The sequence below is a fragment of the Hypanus sabinus genome, chromosome 6 (assembly GCF_030144855.1).
Source record: "Hypanus sabinus isolate sHypSab1 chromosome 6, sHypSab1.hap1, whole genome shotgun sequence".
Taxonomy (NCBI): domain Eukaryota; kingdom Metazoa; phylum Chordata; class Chondrichthyes; order Myliobatiformes; family Dasyatidae; genus Hypanus; species Hypanus sabinus.
In genome coordinates, this window is record NC_082711.1 from 116,517,884 (window position 1) to 116,536,888 (window position 19,005).

Consider the following 19,005-nt stretch of genomic DNA (forward strand, 5'->3'; position numbering starts at 1 on the left):
GAATGCATGTGTTCTAGTCCTAGTTATTCTAGTTATTTTATTATTGGCAATGATGTTGAAGGCAAGTTTTTTATTTACACAAAGTGTGGCAGGTGCCTGAATGTCCTGGATGTGAAGGCTGGTAGAAGCAAATATAAAAGCTGCATTTGACAGGCAACGAGACAGGTACAGGCAAGGAGTAGAGGCATACTGATCATGTGCAGACAGACAGGATTGGCATCATGGTTAGCTTACTTATGGTGATCTGAAGGGCCTTTTGCTGTACTGTATTGTTCTATGTTCTATATTAACTGCTAATAACAGATGGAAAAAAAAAGTGATAGCAGAACAGTGTACTTCTGGGTGGTTTTTATGTGTTTTTATTCTTTTGTTAGGGTTCATTATCTGCATAATCAAATCACCATTCACAGTACAATGATGATAAATGATAATGAATAATAAACTTAGAGCATGGAACTACGATGTTTTGGCCATTACATATACTTGGCTGTCACAAGAGCAGGAATGGCTGTTGGTTAGTAAGGGATTTCAAAAGGTGTGGGGGTGGGTGATAAAGAGATGGGGGATTGGCATAACTAATCAGGAATAGTATCACAGCTGCAGAAAGGGATGGCATTGTGGAGAGATTGTTTCAGTGTGGGTGGAAGTCAGAAACTTAAGAGGAACAATTATTCTATTGAGATTGGCATTAGCAGTGGACTAATTGATTGGGATTAGTGGCGGACCAGTCGATTCACAGAGAGAGAAAACTTTGCACAAGTCAGGGAGAAGAGTTTAAAAAAGGAGTGTTTGGCAGACCAATTGATTTGCGATTTATTATCAGGAGCAAATAAAAGTAAAGCAGGGTCAAAGCGGAACAGCCATTGTGTGAATGGATCAGTGTAGGAGTGGGAACTTGAGGCTTTGGCTTAAGAGGTTTTGGCTGGGAGGCACAGGTGAGTAGTAGGTAAGGCTTTTGTAGTGGTTGAACAAGAAGTCACTAAACTAAAGCTAATTAAGTCAAGTGATGTGCTGTAGCTGCATGATGTGGGAGCTGGTGGACCTTATTGTGGTTCCTGGTGACTACATCCGCAGCAAGTGCTAACTGCTTGAGGAACTCAGGCTCAAAGTCAACAATCTGGAATCTGAGCTTCAAACACTGCGGCACATCAGGGATGGGGAGAGTTACCTGTATTCTCTGTTTCAGGAGGTAGTCATACCTATTAGATCAGCTGTCTCAAATTCAGACTGTGGTCAGGGACAAGAGGGTGTGACTGTGAGGGAGGCAGGCAGATCCAAAAGACAGTGCTGGAGGAGCCTCAGCCTTTGAGCTGGTCCCTATGTGGATGAGAGTAGGTGCTGTAGGAAAGATGAGCAACTTAACCGTGGCACTGTAGTTCAGGAAGCCATTCAAGAGGGTGGAGAGAAGAGAAATAGAGTGGTATTTGGGAATAGTATAGTCAGGGGAATAGACAGAGTTCTGTGTCATGACTATAGAGCATCTCGAAGGCTGTGCTGCCTGCCTGGTGCTCAGGTTCGGGACATCTTGTTTGACCTGCAGAGCAATTTGCAGTGAGAGGGTAAAGATCCAGTTGTTATGGTTCATGTGGGTGCCAAAAACATGGATAGAATGAGGAAAGAGGTTCTGCTGAGGAAATTTGAGCAACTAGGGACTAAATTAAAAAGCAGAACCAAAAAGGTGGTAATCTCTGGATTCCTATCTGAGCCACATGCAAGTTAATATAGGGTCAAAAAGATTAGAGAGTTAAATGCGTGGCACAAGGATTGGTGTGGGAGAAGTGGGTTTGAATTCATGGGAAATTGGCACCAGTATTGGGGAAGGAAGAAGCTGTACCAATGGGACAGACACCACCCGACTGTGATGGGACCTGGATCTGAGCGAATTGCATAACTAGGGCAATGGATAGAGATTCAAATTAAATAGTAGGGGGTGGGTTCAACAGATTGGAGAAGTATGAATAAAGTAAAAGAAAAAGAGAGAAGTGTGGATAAAGATAAACTAAAAGCAGAAGATAAAAACGAGAAAAGTAGGAGTGGAGTGAAGCAAAGGTCAAGTGCAAAAGGGAAAAAGATAACAGGATTTTAAAAACACATTGAGTGTAAAGGCAGTTTATCTGAATGCCCATAATATTCAAAGTAAGATCAGTGAACTGTTGCACAAATCAGTAGAAAGAGATATGATTTAGTGGCCATTACAGAAACATGGTTACAGCGTGGAGAGGATTGGGAATTAAATATCCAATGATATCAGGTAATATAGAAGGATAGGCAGGAAGGTAAGGGAAGTGGGGTAGTTCTCTTAATTAAAGATGAGATCAGGGCAATAGAGACAATATAAAATCTAAGTAGCGGAATGTTGAATCCATCTGGGTAGAGATTAGGAATAATAAAGGGGAAAATACTGGTGGGATTTGTCTATTGGGCACTGAATAATAACATTACAGTGGCACAGGTAATAAACAGAGAAATATCTGAGGCATGTAAGAATGGAACTGCAGTTATCATGGGGGACTTTAACTTGCACATAGATTGGGTGAATCAAGTTGGTGGAGGCTGTCTTGAGGACTTCATAGAATGCACCCATGATGGCTTTCTTGAACAGCATATTACTGAACCTACAAAGGAACATGCTATCTTAGATCTGGTCCTGTGCAATGAGACAGGTAAAATTAGTGATCTTGTAGTTAGGGATCCTCTTGGAAAGAGTGATCACAGTATGACCGAGTTTGTCATACAAATGGAGTTTGCAATAGTTTGATCAAAAACCACTGTATTATGCTTAAAGAATGGAAACTACAATGAGATGAGGGACAATTTGGCTAGTGTAGACTGGAAACACAGGCAATATGGTGGGATGTTTGAGGAACAGTGGAAGGCTTTCAAAGAGATTTATCGTGGCTGCTCAACAAAAGCATATTTCAGTTAAAAGCAAGGACAGTAAGAGTGGGAAGAGCCAGCCTTGGATAACTAAGGAAATAAAAGAAGGCATCAAACTAAAAGCTTGTGTGTGTACAAAGTCACCAAGAGTAGTGGAAAACTGGAAGATTGGGAAGACTTTATAAAGCAACAAAGAACCCCAAAGCGAGCAATAAAGAAAGCAAAGATATTTTATGAAAATAAACTAGCACAAAATATAAAAACAGATAGTAAAAGTTTTTATAATTATATAAAGCAGAAAAGTGTGGCTAAAGTAAATGTAGGTCCCTTGGAGGACGAGAAGGAGGAATTGATATTGGGTAACCAGGAAATGGCAGAGGCTTTGAATGACTATTTTGTGTTGGTGTTCATGGTGAAGCACATGGTGAAGGGAGATGATATGGATGCAGTGAGAGGTGAGAATCTCAATACAATAGCTATCACTAAAGAGGCAGTGCTGAGCAGACTTGTGGGCCTGAGGATAGATAAGTCCCCTGGTACTGATGGAATGCATCCTGGGGTACTGAAAGAAATGGCAGAAGTTATTATAGTAGAAGCTTTGGTGATAATTTACCAAAATTCTCTGGATTCTGGACCGGTCCTAGCAGATTGGAAGATGTCAAATGTTATGCCACTGTTCAAAAAAGAATGTAGTCAAAAGGCAGGTAACCATAGGTCAGTTAGTTTAACATCTGTAGTTTGAAAACTGCTTGAAGCTATCATTAAAGAAGAAGTAGCGGGGCATCTGGAAAGAAATGGATCCATCAGGCATACGCAGCTTGGATTCAGCAAAGGCAGGTCCTGTTTGACAAACTTATTGGAGCTCTTTCAGGATATAATGAGCGCAGTGGATAAAGAAGAACAGATGGTCATTATTTACTCGGATTTCCAAAAAGTGTTCGATAAGGTGCCACATAAACGACTTATCAATAAGATAAGGATGCATAGAGTTAGGGGTGACGTATTAGCACAGATAGAGGATTAGTTAACTAATAGAAAGTCTTAGAGTTGGGATACATGGGTATTACTCTGGTTGGCAATCAGTGATGAGCCGTGTGCTGTAGGAGTCGATATGCATTAACGATCTGGAAGATATGTAGTGTATCTAAGTTTGTGATGATACTAAATTGAGTGGAAAGGCCATTTGTGCAGAAGATATGGATAGTTTGCAGATTAAGTGAGTGGGCAAGGGTCTGACAGATGGAGTAAAATGTTGGTAAATGTGAGGTCATCCACTTTGAAAGGAAAAATAGAAGAGCAGATTATTATTTATTATTATTAAAATTATTTAAGTGGTAAAAAATTGCAGCATACTGTTGTGCAGAGTGACTTGGGAGTACTTGTGCATAAATCAGAAAAGGTTGGTTTGCTGGTGCAGCAGGCTATCAAGAAGGCAAATGGAATGTTGGCCTTCATTGCTAGAGGGATTGAAGTTATGAGCAGGGGGGTTATGCTGCAACTGTACAGGGTGCTGGTGAGGCCGCACCTGGAGTACTGTGTGCAGTTCTGGTCTCCTTACGAGGAAGGATATACTGACTTTGGAGGCAGTACAGAGGAAGTTCACCAGGTTGATTCCAGAGGTGAGGGGATTAGACTATGAGGAGAGATTGAGTTTCCTGAGACTGTAGTCACTGGAATTCAGAAGAATGAGAGGGGATCTTGTAGAAACATATGAAATTATGAAAGGGATAGATAAGATAGAGGCAGGAAAGTTGTTTCCACTGATAGCTGAGACAAGAATTAGGGAATGTAGACTCAAGTTTCAGGGGAATAGATTTAGGATGGAGATGAGGAAGAACTGCTTTTTCCAGGAGGTGGTGAATCTGTGGAGTTCTCTGCCCAATGAAGCAGTGAGGTCTACCTCAGTAAATAATTTTAAGACAAGGTTGGATAGATTTTTGCATAGTAGGGGAATTAAGGGTTATGGGGAAAAGGCAGGTAGGTAGAGTTGAGTCCATGGCCAGGTCGGCCATGATCTTATTGAATGGCGGAGCAGACTTGACAGGCCAGATGGCCTACTCCTCCTATTTCTTATATCCCTTATGAATATTCTATAGACCCACCCTCTCCCCATCACCCAACAGAGACACTGAGGAACAAATAAGAGGCAGATTTTGGAAAGGTGCAAAAATAACAGGGTTGTTGTCATGGATGGCTTCAACTTCCCTCATATTGATTAGCACCCCCTTACTGTAAAGGGTTTAGATGGGGTAGAGTTTGTTTGGTATATCCTGGAAGTTTCGTGACACTATTTGTAGACAGTCCAACGATAAGAGAGGCCTTGCTGGATCTGGTGTCAGACCTCTTGGTGTGTGAGCATTTTGGATACAATGACCACAACTCCCTGACCCTTACCATAACCTTAGAGAAGGTTATGAGCTGATAGATATTCCTTAGAATACCTTAGGATTAATAAAGTACTTGTCCAATAATTAGTGTACACTTAGCATCTTTGTCCTCTTGTTCCAAATGATCTGGTGACCCATGCTGTGCAATTTGAAACTATGTTCTCAGAGACCATTCCGTTTGACTGAACATTGTCTGGAAACTATCCTTGCCTGCATATTATCTTAACACGTGCCTTGCCACACCATTTACATGTCCTTAAATATATAGAAGTTCAACTGCTGTATGGAAGAATGTGGACAGTCAATGTTGATTCTTTGCTTGCACTATGTAGTGTTAAATCATTTCCATATCCCTTGCTGTAAAACTTTGCACCTTAACTATTCCAGGGTCACAAAGCCAGAACCTACTTTTGCAACACCAAATTTAGAACCATGCATTAATTTCTCCAGTTTTATTTACCCAACTGCCTCAGGTAATATTCCAGAGATAGTTACCTTCAAAATTCTGTGCCTTTATTCAGTGCCTAGATACTCAAGCAGACAATGCAGTAACTAATTCTATGCCCTCCATAAAAGTTGATGTCTACAGGCATCACAGTGACAGGACCTTCTCCCACTTACTGCATCTTCTTCTCTAATCCTGAGAGACTTCTGGTTAATAAATGTATCCACTCTGCAGCCTCTGTTCTCCTTGAAACCATCTGAGTAAACCTCAAATCCAGCTAACAGCTGCAAACGGTGCATCTCTAGCATTCTAGAGTTTTGGTATTATCTTCTTTCTTATTGCTACATTTATGACCACAGACAAAATCAGGAAACACTATCTTTAGGGTGACATCCCTACCCCACTGTACAGAATTCCCAGATAACTCTCCTACATCATGATTTATCACTTAACTATAGCTCAGTCTTTAGTTCAATAACTGAGACGAAGCTTTTAGAGTAATAAATACTTAACACAGAAGAGTGCATGGTGTGCAAGAGCTCCCTTTTGGTGCAGCTGTGACATATGAATTGTCCTACTATCTTTAATGCAAATTAATTAAATGTGATTATTTTACATAATAAATGATTGCCCATATTTATATATTCTTATAATCTAATCGAAGTATGTGTTTTTAAACTTCGTCTTCTCTGTTGGTTGCAACACCAGTGCTGGAAAGTGAGCATTTTTAGGGTAATGGATGGGCTTCCAATGAAACAATTGCTTCATCCTAGATAGCATCAAGCAGTTGAGATTGCAGTCATGCAGGCAAATGGAGACTGTCATGTTGCTGACCTATCCCATGTACCTGGTAACAAGTCTTAAGGTTGAGAGTAGATGATTCACTTACCACCTGTCCTGCCCCTTGACCTGCTTCTGTAAATACACTGTTCAGTTCAGATACACTGTCCAAGTTCCTAATCAGTAGTACCTCTTTCAGGATGCTGATTGGTAATACTTGGCAATGATAATTCCATTGAATATCAAGGGTAGGTGGTTTAACTGTTTCCTATTAATGGTCATTGCCTGTATTTGTGTGGTGCAAATGTTATTTATCAGTTATTAACAGAAATTAAGCTAAGTTGAAACAAGCTAGTGTGGTGTTTTGATAATAAAATCAAACTATCATTATAATATGATTTTTGTTCTAAGAAATAAAAATTACTTACACCCGTTGTCAATTCTTGCTTGAATTTTGTCCAGCTCTTGTGCCATGCAGCTGCACAGAGTTGCAAATGGAAATGAACATACTGCAATTGTTAGCAAACATCTTATGAAGTAACATATTTGGTACAACTTATCACCACCAATTGTAAGGAAATTAAACTTAGGCAACAAATGCTAGCATTTAGAAACATAGAAACATAAAAAACCTACAGCACAATACAGGCCCTTCGGCCCACAAAGTTGTGCTAAACATGTCCCGGCCTTAGAAATTATTAGGGTTACCCATAGCCCTGTATTTTTCTAAGTTCCATGTACCTATATAAAAGTATCTTAAAAGACCCTATCGTACCCACCTCCACCACCATTGCTGGCAGCCCATTCCATGCATTGACCACTCTCTGCATAAAAAACAACTGTTTTATTACACCTTTCCAGGATCTGTTTCCCAATCTGTTCCCTGATATCCCTGTTACTATTAGGCAGCCTGTAAAAAACACCCAGTAGAGTTATTGACCCCTTCCTGTTCCTAACCTCCACCCACAGAGATTCCATAGACAATCCCTCTATGCTGTCCACCTTTTCTGCAGCCGTGACACTATCACTGATCAACAGAGCAATGCCCCCACCTTTTCTGTCTCCCTCCCGGCCCTTTCTGAAACATCTAAAACCCAGCACTTGCAGTAGCCATTCTTGCCCCTGAGCCATCTAAGTCTCTGCAATGGCCACCACATCATAGCTCCAAGTACTGATCCACGCAGTTTTCAACCACAATGGACATCCCTGTCTCTGTAACCCCTCCAGACGCTATCAAGCTCCCTCTCTCTGTAACAGTCTACAACCCCAATACACTTCCCAGTCTCTGTAACAATCTGCAACCCTAATAGACCACCCTGTCTCGTAACCCCCCCCAATCCTATTGCCCTCCCCGTCTCTGCAACAGTCTGGAACCCCAATGGACATCTGTGTCTCTGAAACCCCCTCCAGACCCCTGTAGACCTCCCTCTCTCTGTAACAGTCTGCAATCCCAAAAGATCTCCATCTCCGTAACCCTTCCATCCTCTATAGACCTACCTGTTTCTGTAACCCCTTCAATCCTTATAAACCTCACTGTCTCTGAAATCCTCTCCAGAGCACTTCCAAATCACATCTATTGTAGTGAGCAATGTCATATAAATGAACAGAAAAATACAGCTGTTTACTCTAAAACCTCTTCATATAACTCGGTGTCATTCTTTTCTGTGACAGTACTCGTGTTGAGTTTTACTGTAATATAAGTACATATAGAGAAGCTGTGCTGTTGTTAATAAAGTGACGCTAGGAATAGGACTAAATTTGGTTGGCATGTCCCTTGCAGCTTCCCAAAACATGTCCAAACATTATATCAGGCTTCACGTCAGTCCGACAAAAATAAATTTTCACCTTTCATTGTATTTCTTTATATTCATGTTCATGGGCAAACAGAAAGTGCTTGCTACAAACCTTTACCTTGCTTCATGTGAATGAATTTTACCTGAACTTTTGTTCAGCATAAAACATGTATTATTATTCTGCTCATTCATATTTATTATTTTATTCATTCCTCTTAATAGAATAAGAGTTTGAAAAAAAAGTTTATGGAAGAAACTAAGCAGTCTAGTGTTTATAAAACTGAGGTATGTTTAAGTATTTAATGAAAGTTAATTTTATTTGAATAGTGGAAAACTGCTGGACTAAGTGAGTAATCTAATGTTAAATATCTCTTGCTCCTGGGGTTTGAATTATACCCAGGCTAAAAGACTGAAATTCTTATGTTTTCTGTACAGTTTTGTTTTCCGGTTGTCAACAGGTGTCTCAAATTTTATCTGATCACTATGACAGATATGTGGTCAATGGTAAGATAGTCCTTAGAAGAATATTTGCACTACACTGTCACATCTAATATATTGAAAATGAAAATGATTTCTGGACTCATAGGAAATGTCTGTGCTTATTCTTAGAAAAAAAAGCTATTCAGTGGTCCCAAATATCTTTTATGTTCACAAAGTATTACATTTTTTTCTACTCTCCATCCTTCGACATCCTACAGACCCCACCCCCACCCTTAATATATTAATACATTTTCCTTTTAAGTGTTGTTTTTATGTCTGATCTCACTGCCTTTGTAGATAGGAGATTTGATATCATGATGATTTGATTTGCAAAAAGCTTACCTTACTTTCCTATTGTTTCTTTTATTATCATCTTAAATATATGGCCTCTCATCTGTTTTGCCAACAGAAATGTTTATTTTTATCAAAACTCTCTTTAATATTGAATACTTTTAAGAAATATTTCTTTTACCCTCTTTTCTCTTTGGAGAGCAATTCATACTCATCAAACTAGAGACAAGGAAATCAGTGGGACAACCAAAGTCCGTGGAGGGACATGACAGCCCAGATACCAGTATCTGCTGTATCTTGCATTTCTATATTTATCAAATCAATAATTGACTTATTATTCTTGCTATTTTAAGTCCCTATCGCTTTATCCAAGAACTCCATATCCTTACAATGTACTTCAGCTGAGGTTTAATTGGTGACTTAAAATGTTTTGTACTCTAAACCTGTATTTATAAAGCCAATGTTTGCAAGAATATTTAAAAATCAAAGAATTGCATAGTTCCTGGTATCTAGCTCCAATGTAAGGTTAAGTAGTATAAACTTGACCAAGATTGTTGAGGTAAGATTCCACCTCACAGTTCACATTCTTCTTTTAGTACAAGTAAAAATAATTCCACTGAGCATCATGGGGAAATGCTTGAACGGTTGTAGATGGTCACTGCTAAGCACTTGTGTAATTTGATGGTAATTTGCCTCTTATTATCATAAGAATGAGAGTTATGAAAACCCTTTTTTAAATCTGGGTATGAATTGCCTCCTTGTTGGAGTCATGAATCACCAAAATAGCGAACTCAGTTGAATTTAAGGTAATTCGGCAAACCCTAACAGCACATTCAGGCCCTTCTACTTCCTCCGACTGTTGCTAAACAAAGTACAAACTGTGAGCTCATTGTAGTATCCGTCATAAGTATTTGGAGTAAACTTTGCAGGATAAGTACTATCTAGCAGAAGCCTGAACACTTTTGAAAAACTGTTTTGTAGCTGGAATTTGAGGGCCTACCTCAGAAATGCTATCCCAAGGATCACTGGATACTTAAATGTCATTTGTGGGAACCCTGCAAGAGGTTGTGGGTTTTCTTTATTAGTTTTTCAGGATCTGGGCATCACTGGCAAGGCCAGCATTTATTACTGTAATTGCCTCTGGGAAGCTGTTAGTGAACTGATCGTTGAACAGCTACTGTTCTTCTAGTTAAGAAACTCTCACAGAGTTTTAAATATGGAATTCCAGCATTCAGATGCAGTGATAATGAAGGATCAGGAATGTATTTCCAAACCAGGATAGACTAGGAGGATACCTGCAGGAGGTAGTTCCCATGCCCCTGTTGCCCATGTTCTTCTTGGGAATGTAGTTGCAACAGCTCTGTGTACCATCCTCAAAGTTCATTGTAGATCCACAGTACATTCTGTAAACTGTACACGCTGTACAATATGCACTGGTGGTGGAGGGAATAACTGCTTATGGTGGTAACAGGGCACCAATTGACTGAGCTGCTTTATTTTAGATGGTATTCAGTTTTTTGACAGATGTTGGAGCTGCACTTATTCAAGCAAGTGGAGAATACAGTGGATTCTGGTTGATTGGTTCATATTGAAACCAGTACATTTTGGCCCCATTGGCCAAAGTTTCATGGAAATAGTTCAAAAGGTATAAAAAAGTACAATTTGCCATTTAACTGAGGAACAAATTATGTATTTAAATAAAATACAAAATACATTAGAACACTATCAGTAGTACAACAGTACTATAAAACTGTATTAGTTCCTTTTAGTTATCAACAGTAGAATTCATCTAGTGTATGCTACCATGTTCTTTTAATTGATTGAAAATAAAATCAGTGTGGCCACCTTGTGCAGATAATGACTGTCTTCATACAATACTTTTGATGACTGTATCCTCCAAATCTTCATTTTCATTGTAACGTTTAAGATGATTGTCTATACCTTCAAATTCTTCACAGTTCATAAGTCATTAAGTAGTGAGTTGTTTCATTTTCATTCCAAGCCATTTCTGGCATAACCAAGCCTGAATGGTTGAAGTCGCAGTAAGCAAAATAGTTCTGAATTATTGTAATGTTTATTTCTTGCAAATTATCAGTCACCAATATCATTACTTTTTGAACGCAAACCCATGCAATGATTTAAAAACTTCACTCTCAACACAGTGTAGTGTCTAACACACACAAGACACTAGTTAGAAACAGTCTTCTGTCCCAATTAAATGGCATAGTGTCCCAAATAAATGAAGGGAATCATGGCAATTTTCTTGACTAGATTTTTTTCTTTATTAATTGTCCCTTATAAGCAGCTGCTCTGATTAACCAATGGCCCAGTTAATCGGAATCCACTATATTCTCTAAAATTCTTGATTAGTGCTCATGGATGTTCGAAAGTCTTTGGGGAGTCGGAAGATGAATTACTCATTGCAATATATCAGCCTCTGACTTGATTTTGTAGCCACAGTGTTTATGCAGCTGATGCAATTGAGTATCTAGTCAGTGGTAATCCCCTGGATGCTGATGATGTTGAAGTTAATGATGATGATGATATTTCATGGAGTGTCAAAGATAGGTGGTTAGACACTTATTAGAAATGCTCATCATCCCCCACATCCACTGCAATCTGTTGAAAACTCCTTTAACATCCTCTAATTACACCAACAATTCTTGCTGGCTTCTCAAACTACCTAGGTTTCTGATTATACTTTTGTAGCTTAACAGGGTGAAGTTAAGTGTCAGCTACAATACAGTGTCATTGTATTATAGTAATAGATTGACCCCTAGTGTTTATGTGCCAAAACTGGAACTATTTTAGTTACTCCCACTTTCAAGTTCTTGGTCTATAATATTGCAGTTTAAAGTATTTATCTATGTATGTTTTAAATGTGAGAGTTGTTTTATTCCTCCATCACCATTTCAGACATTCCAGATCCCTACCTCCTTTTGATTGGGAGAATATATCCTCAACTTCCTTCTCATCCTTCCACTAATTAACTTTATATCCTCTCTCTGGTAAGAGAAATAGTCTTCTTTAAACTTGTCTTGACCATTCGTAATTGAGTACAACTCAGTGGAATATTCTCTCAGTCTCTTTTCTACCACGGAAGGCCCAGTTAAGTGAGCTGCCCTTTGTACCATAATTCTCCAACATGCCAACATCCACAAATCACTTACCCCATTTTATAGTATCTTTTCCTGATAGTATGGAGACCAGGACCTAATAGGAGTGGCCTGAGGGTGTTTTGTACAGTTCTGGGAAGAGTTTACTGTTGTTATACTTTAATGAACATTAGTATTAAACAGTTTCTTATCTGTCGTTCCTGCAATTTTCAGTGGTCCATAGACATGCACTAAAAAATTCCTTTATTTCTTTATATTATTTGCTACATTAAAATTTATTATCAAATTAAGTTTAATTATCATTCAAGTATACATGGATACAACCAAATGAAACAGCGTTCCTTTGGGGCTGAGGTGCAAAACAAGGTGCTCTTCATCAAGGGAGCGGATATGGAAGTCGTCTGGGACTACAAATACCTGGGAACTAACCTGGGTAATAAATTGGAGTGGACTGGAAGTACAGGGGTTCTGTACAAGAAGGGACAGAGTTGTCGATTTCCTGAGGAGGCTCTGGTCATTCAACATCTGCAGTACTATGCTACAGATGCTCAACAACTCAATGGTTGCCAGTATTCTATTCTATTCTGTAGTCTGCTGGGGCAACAGGGTGAGAGCAGCTGATGCCAAGAAGATCGATAAGTTCATCAGGAAGACTGATTCTGTTCTGAGAGATGGAACTGGATTCCCTGATGATTGTATCTGAGAGGAGGATGCTGCAGAAACTATGGAGCATAATGGATAATTCCTCTCACCCAATCCATGGCATACTAGACAAACAGAAGAGCACCTTTAGTAAAAGACTGATTCCACCAAGGTGCACCACTGAACTCAACAGGAGATCCTTTTTCCCTGTGTCTATAACTCCTCCTTCAGTATATGGTTTCTTTGCACTTCTGTATCTTGCACTGTTACTTTTTAATGCACATTTTTCGTACCTCAATGTTTACATTTTGTATTTTAATTTATGTTTCTGACTGAGCAAACTTGCAACAATAATTTCCTTCAGGATAAATAAAGATTTATCTTATCTTATACATAGCACATTCAAAATAGCAATCCTCAGGATTGATAGCATGATCATTGGTGACTGTGGAGGCCAATTCTGGATTTGCAGACTGTGGAGCAGTAGGGACAGGAGAACAGCTGGGATGCAGCACTTGGGTAGTAGGATTCTTCCTGTGTCTCCTCTTCTCTTCAGCAGTTGCTCTTCTGGGTTCCTCAAAATTCTTGGCTGCTCCATAGATCAGCAGTCTCTAGCGGTCTCTGTTACAAGCCAGCTGCTGCCACTTATTGACCACAATATTTGCCTGAGGGAGCTGCTGCCTAGATTGGTCTTTGTACCTCTTGCAGGGGGCACCATGATCTCCCTTTTGGTAGCCTGGAGTTGCCCATGTGAGGCACTTGGGCTGACCAGCAGAGCTGTCTGAGTAGCAAAGTCACTTCAATGCTTGGAAGTTGAGCCTTCTTCAGGACCACATTGTTGGATACACAATTCTGCCAAATGATACCCATGATAGAGCAGAGGCAGCGTTAATGGAAGTGCTCAAGTAACTAGATTTGCTAACGGTACAAGACCCAGGCGTCGGAGTCATGTAGCAGTGTTGTGAGGATGGCAGCCCCATACACCTGGATATTTTTGGACAGATGCAACTAATGGTTCTTCCGCACATGTTTCTGGAGGCACCCAAAGCCACTTTTGGCTCTGATGAGTTGATTGTCAACATCCCTTACTACTGTAGCCTTTAGCATAGTTGACGATGACACTGCCTAAGTAGGTGAACTGCTCAATCGTTGTGAAATGGTGGTTGTAACTGGTGATCTGAAGTGAGTTGTAAACACCAGTAGGGGGATTCTGATCATTGTTTTCTTCAGACTGACTATTAACCAAAAGCCCATGCAGCCTTTGTGAATTGAGTGACTGCTGCCTGTAGCGCATCGTCCGTACATGGTAGCTCAAGAATGGGCTCTTGCATGGTTTTTGTTACGGTGAGAAGGTGGTGGAGTTTGAAGACAGTGCAAAACTGAATATAGATGCTATCCAAAGTGGTCTCTTTCACTTCCCATAGCATCGTGCTGAAAAAAATGGCAAAGAGCGTTGATGCCGAAACAGAGCCTTGTTTCAAGCCAGTACTGATGGGGAATGGATCTAACAGGCCATGGTTTTGTTTAACCTGACCGCTTTGGCTTTCATGGAGCTGCTGCAGGATGGTGAGGAATTTAGTGAACAGCTGTGCTTCAACAGTATCTTCCAGAAATCATCACAGCTGACTATCAAAGGCCTTGGTCAAACAATATACACTGCGTAAGTCACTATGTTCTGTTCACGACACTTCTATATCTAGCGCAGGACGAAGATCATGTCAGATGTACCTCTGTTGCTCTGATTCTCTGTGGGTTTGCCTTCAGCAATGGTAGGGTTAATTCTATCCAAGAGAATTCTGATGAGGATCTTCCCTGCAGTGCACAGCAGGGTAAGAACATAAGAAATAGGAGCAGCAGTCAGTGCCCTGCTATTCAACAAGATTATGGCTGATCTGTCCATAAACTCAGCTCCATCTACCTGCCTTTTCCCCATAACCCTTAATTCCCCTACTATGTAAAAATCTATCTAACTGTATCTTAAATATATTTAGTGAAGAAGCCTCAGCTGCTTCCCTGGGCAGAGAATTCCACAGATTCACCACTCTCTGGGAATAATTTTCTCCTTATCTCCGTCCTGAATCTTCTCACCTGAATCTTGAGGCAATGTCCCCTAGTTCTAGTCTCAGCTACCAATGGAAACAACTTTCCTACTTCTATCTTATCTATCCCTTTCAAAATTTTGTATGTTTCTATAAGACCTCCTCTCATTCTTGTGAATTCCAGGGAGTATAGTCCCAGGTGATTCAGTCTCTTCTCATAGGTTAACCCTTTCATCTCTGGAATCAACCTGGTGAACCTCCTCTGCACTGCCTCCAAAGCCAGTATATCCTTCCACAAGTATGGAGACCAGAATTGCACACAGTAATCCAGGTGCATAGTTTTCCAGTACCCTGCATAGTTGCAGCATGACCTCCCTGCTCTTGAATTCATTCCCTCTAGCAATGAAGGTCAACAATCCATTTGCCTTCCTAATAACCGGTTGTACCTGCAAGCCAACTTTTTGCAATTCATGCTCAAGCACTCCCAAGTCCCTCTGCACAACAGCATGCTGCAGTCTTTCACCATTTAAATAATAATCTGCTCTTCTATTATTCCTTACAAAACAGATGATCTCACATTTACCAGCATTTTATTCCATCTGCCAGACTCATTTAACCTATCAATATCCTTCTGCGGGCTCTCCACATCTTTTGTACAACTTGCTTTTTCACTGTTTAGTGTCATCACCAAATTTTGCTATGCTACACTCAGTCCTTTCTTCCAAATCTGACTGCCAACCAGAGAAACACCCATTTATACCAATTCTCTACCTTCTATTGGTTAACCTATCCGCTATCCATGCCAATACACTTCCTCCGACTCCTTGCATCCATATCTTATTTATAAGTCTCTTATGCCACACATTATTGAACACCTTCTGGAAATCCAAGTACACGACATCCCCTGTTCCCCTCTATCCACTGCGCTCATTATGTCCTCAAAGAACCTCCAGTATGTTTGTTGAACAGGACCTGCCCTTTCTGATCCATGCTGCATCTGTCTGATGGAACCACTCCTTTCTAAATGTTTCACTATTTCTTCCTTAATGACAGCTTCAAGCATTTTCCCGACTACAGATGTTAAGCTAACTGGCCTATAGTTGCCCATCTTTTGCTTACATCCTTTTTTAAAAAGTGGCATGACATTTGCTGTCTTCCAATCCACTGGGACCTGCCCAGAGTCTAGAGAGTTTTGGTAAATGATTACCAACACATCTGCTATAACCTCCACCGATTCCCTCAGCACCCTGGGATGCATCCCATCAGGACCAGGGGACTTAACTACCATCAGGCCCTCCAGTTTGCTCATCAGGATCTCTTTAGTGACGGTGATTTTATGGAGGTCCTCACCCCCCATTTCATCCATATCCACCTCCATCGTAAAGACCAACACAATATAGTCGTTCAATGTCTTAGCCATTTCCTTATCACCCAATATCAATTTCTCCTTCTCGTCTTCCAAGGGTCCTACATTGACTTTAGCCACCCTCTTCTGCTTTATATATTTATAAAAACTTTTGCTATCTGTTTTTATATTTTGTGCTGATTTACTTTCATACTCTACCTCCCCTTTCCTTATTTCTTGTTTAGTTGTTCTTTGTTGCTTTTTAAAGTTTTCCCAATCCTCCAGTCTCCCACTACTCTTTGCAACTTTGTACACATGAACTTTTAATTTGATACTATATTTTATTTCCTTAGTTATCCAAGGCTGGCTCTCCCCACACTTTCTGTCCTTACTTTTGACTAGAATATATTTCTGTTGAGCACTGTGAAAAATCTCTTTGAAAGTATTCCACTGTTACTCAACTGTCCTACCAAAAGCCTGTGTTCTCAATCCACATTAGCCAACTCTTCCCTCATCCTGTTGTAGTCTCCAAGCATAATACACTAATTTTAGATCTAACTATTTCATCCTCCATCTGTATGTGAAATTTAATCATATTATGATCACTCTTTCCAAGAGGATCCCTGACTACAAGATCGTTAATCTTGCCTGTCTCATTGCACAGGACTAGTTCTACGATAGCATTTTCCCTTGTAGGTTCACTAACATGCTGTTCAAGAAAACCATATCAGATGCATTCTATGAAGTCCTCCTCAAGTCTTCCTTGACCAACCTGATTCCCCCCAATCTATGTGGAAGTTAAAATCCCCCTTGACAACTGCCGTTCCGTTTTTACAAGCCTCAGTTATTTTTTGGTTAATTGCCTCTGCTACTGCAATATTTTTATTAGGTGGCCTATAGACAACACCCACCAGTTCCCGTTACTATTCTTAATCTCTACCCAGATGAACTCAGGAAACTGCTCCATATGTCTTATATCATCTCTCACAGTCGCCCTGAACTCATCTTTATTTAAGAGTGCCACCCCACCTCCTTTGCCTTCCCGCGTATCTTTCCATATTACCTGATACCCTTGGATATTTAATTCCCAGTCATCTCCACCTTGCAACCAGGTTTCTATAATGGCCACTAAATGATATGCCTTGGTACTGATCTGTGCCACAGGTTCACCAACCTTGTTTCTAATACTACAGGCATTTAGATACGGTGCCCTTATACTCATTGTCCTTTTAGAATTGAGTGACCTATGTGATTTTTGCTTTTTACTTTTATGCACTCTACTCTTACATTTTTCTAACACCCCTGAAGTTTGAGCAATCCAATTTCTCTCCTTTGTTCATGTACAGAGAGACAATTACAGCATTGTGTAGGCCATTTAGGACTGAACCTTTCTCCCAACAGAGTGTGAACAGGTTTGTGAGCTCACTCAGAAGAATATCTCCACCCATTTTGTATCCTTCTGCTGGGATCTCATCAGTGCCTGGGGCTTTATGGCATTTCAGCTTGGAAAAAGTGGCTTTGACCTCGTCTAGAGTTGGAAGGTCATTAAGCTTAATTCTGACCTCATGATGGGGTACTATTTCAATGGATGCTTCTTGTACATGATTATTCCCAAAAAGGCTCTCATAGTGCTACCACCTCATGATGGCTTTCTTGTCTGCCAGCAAGTTGGAGCCTTTGGATGAATGTGAAGGGCCTAAAATCTGATGAGTTGGACCATACATGACTCTCAGTGATTTGTAGAAGGCTCAAGTGTTGCCACTGTCTGCATAGTGCTGTGTTTGTTCTACTAGGGCAGTCCATCAATCGTTTTGCATCTGTCTCAGTTTGGGTTAGAGGGTGCTGCATGCAGCTTTGTATTCTGTCTTGGTCATCAGGTCTAGACAGCACCACTTAATAGGAGGAGTGTTTCTTCTGGAGCAGGTTCTGAATTTTAATGTCATTTTCATCAAACCAGTCCTTATTTCCTCTTGAGGAGTACCCAACTACCCGATAGCTGTATCTTGGATGATAGTCTTCAGGTACTCCCTTTTCTTTCCCGTGTCAGAGTCTGTGCTTGGGGTGCCTTTGCTGTCCAGTTTCTGTCTTAGCTTGAGCTGGAATACATCTCAGAAGCCAAAGAGCTTATCCATCTAGTATCTCTTCGACCGTGGTCTCCTTTTATTTATTGCTGGCTTGATAGCCAGTCTGACTTTCGCCTGACCAGTCTGTGATCTGTATAACAGGCATGACCCTGGTGTGTAGAACATCAGGATGCTCTTTATTGATTACAGCTCAGCTTTTAATACCATCATCCCCTCAAAACTCATCAATAAACTCCAAGACCCAGGCCTCAATACCCCCTTGTGCAACTGAATCCTAGATTTCCTCACTTGCAGACCCCAGTCAGTTTGGATTAGCAAAAACATCCCCTCAACAATCTCCATCAGTACAGGTGCACCACAGGGCTGTGTGCTTAGCTCCCTACTCTACTTGCTTTATACCTATGATTGTGTGACTAAGTGCAGCTCCAACACCATATTCAAGTTTGCTGATGACACCACTGTTGTGGGCCATAACAGTGGTGACTGGAAATTTGGCTGAGTGGTGTCATAACAGCAACCTCTTACTCAATGTCAGCAAGACTAAGGAATTGATTTTAGAATTCAGGAGAGGGAAACAGAGCTCCATGAGCCAGTCCTCATCAGAGGATCAGAGGTGGAGAGGGTCAGTAACTGGGGAGGGTCAGTAACTTTAAATTCATGGGTGTTACTATCTCAGAGGACTTGTTCTGGACCCATCATATAAATGTAATTGCAAAGAAAGCATGA

General features: G+C 40.4%; 1 protein-coding gene across 1 annotated transcript in view; it reads left to right on the forward strand.

Moving 5' to 3' along the window:
* sycp1 (synaptonemal complex protein 1) overlaps nucleotides 1-19,005 on the forward strand; it is a 223,131-nt gene that overhangs the window by 175,609 nt on the left and 28,517 nt on the right. Inside the window, exon 24 of the mRNA XM_059971481.1 lies at nucleotides 8,505-8,567. Coding sequence (XP_059827464.1) covers nucleotides 8,505-8,567 — 63 coding nt within the window. The remainder of the gene's footprint in view (nucleotides 1-8,504; nucleotides 8,568-19,005) is intronic.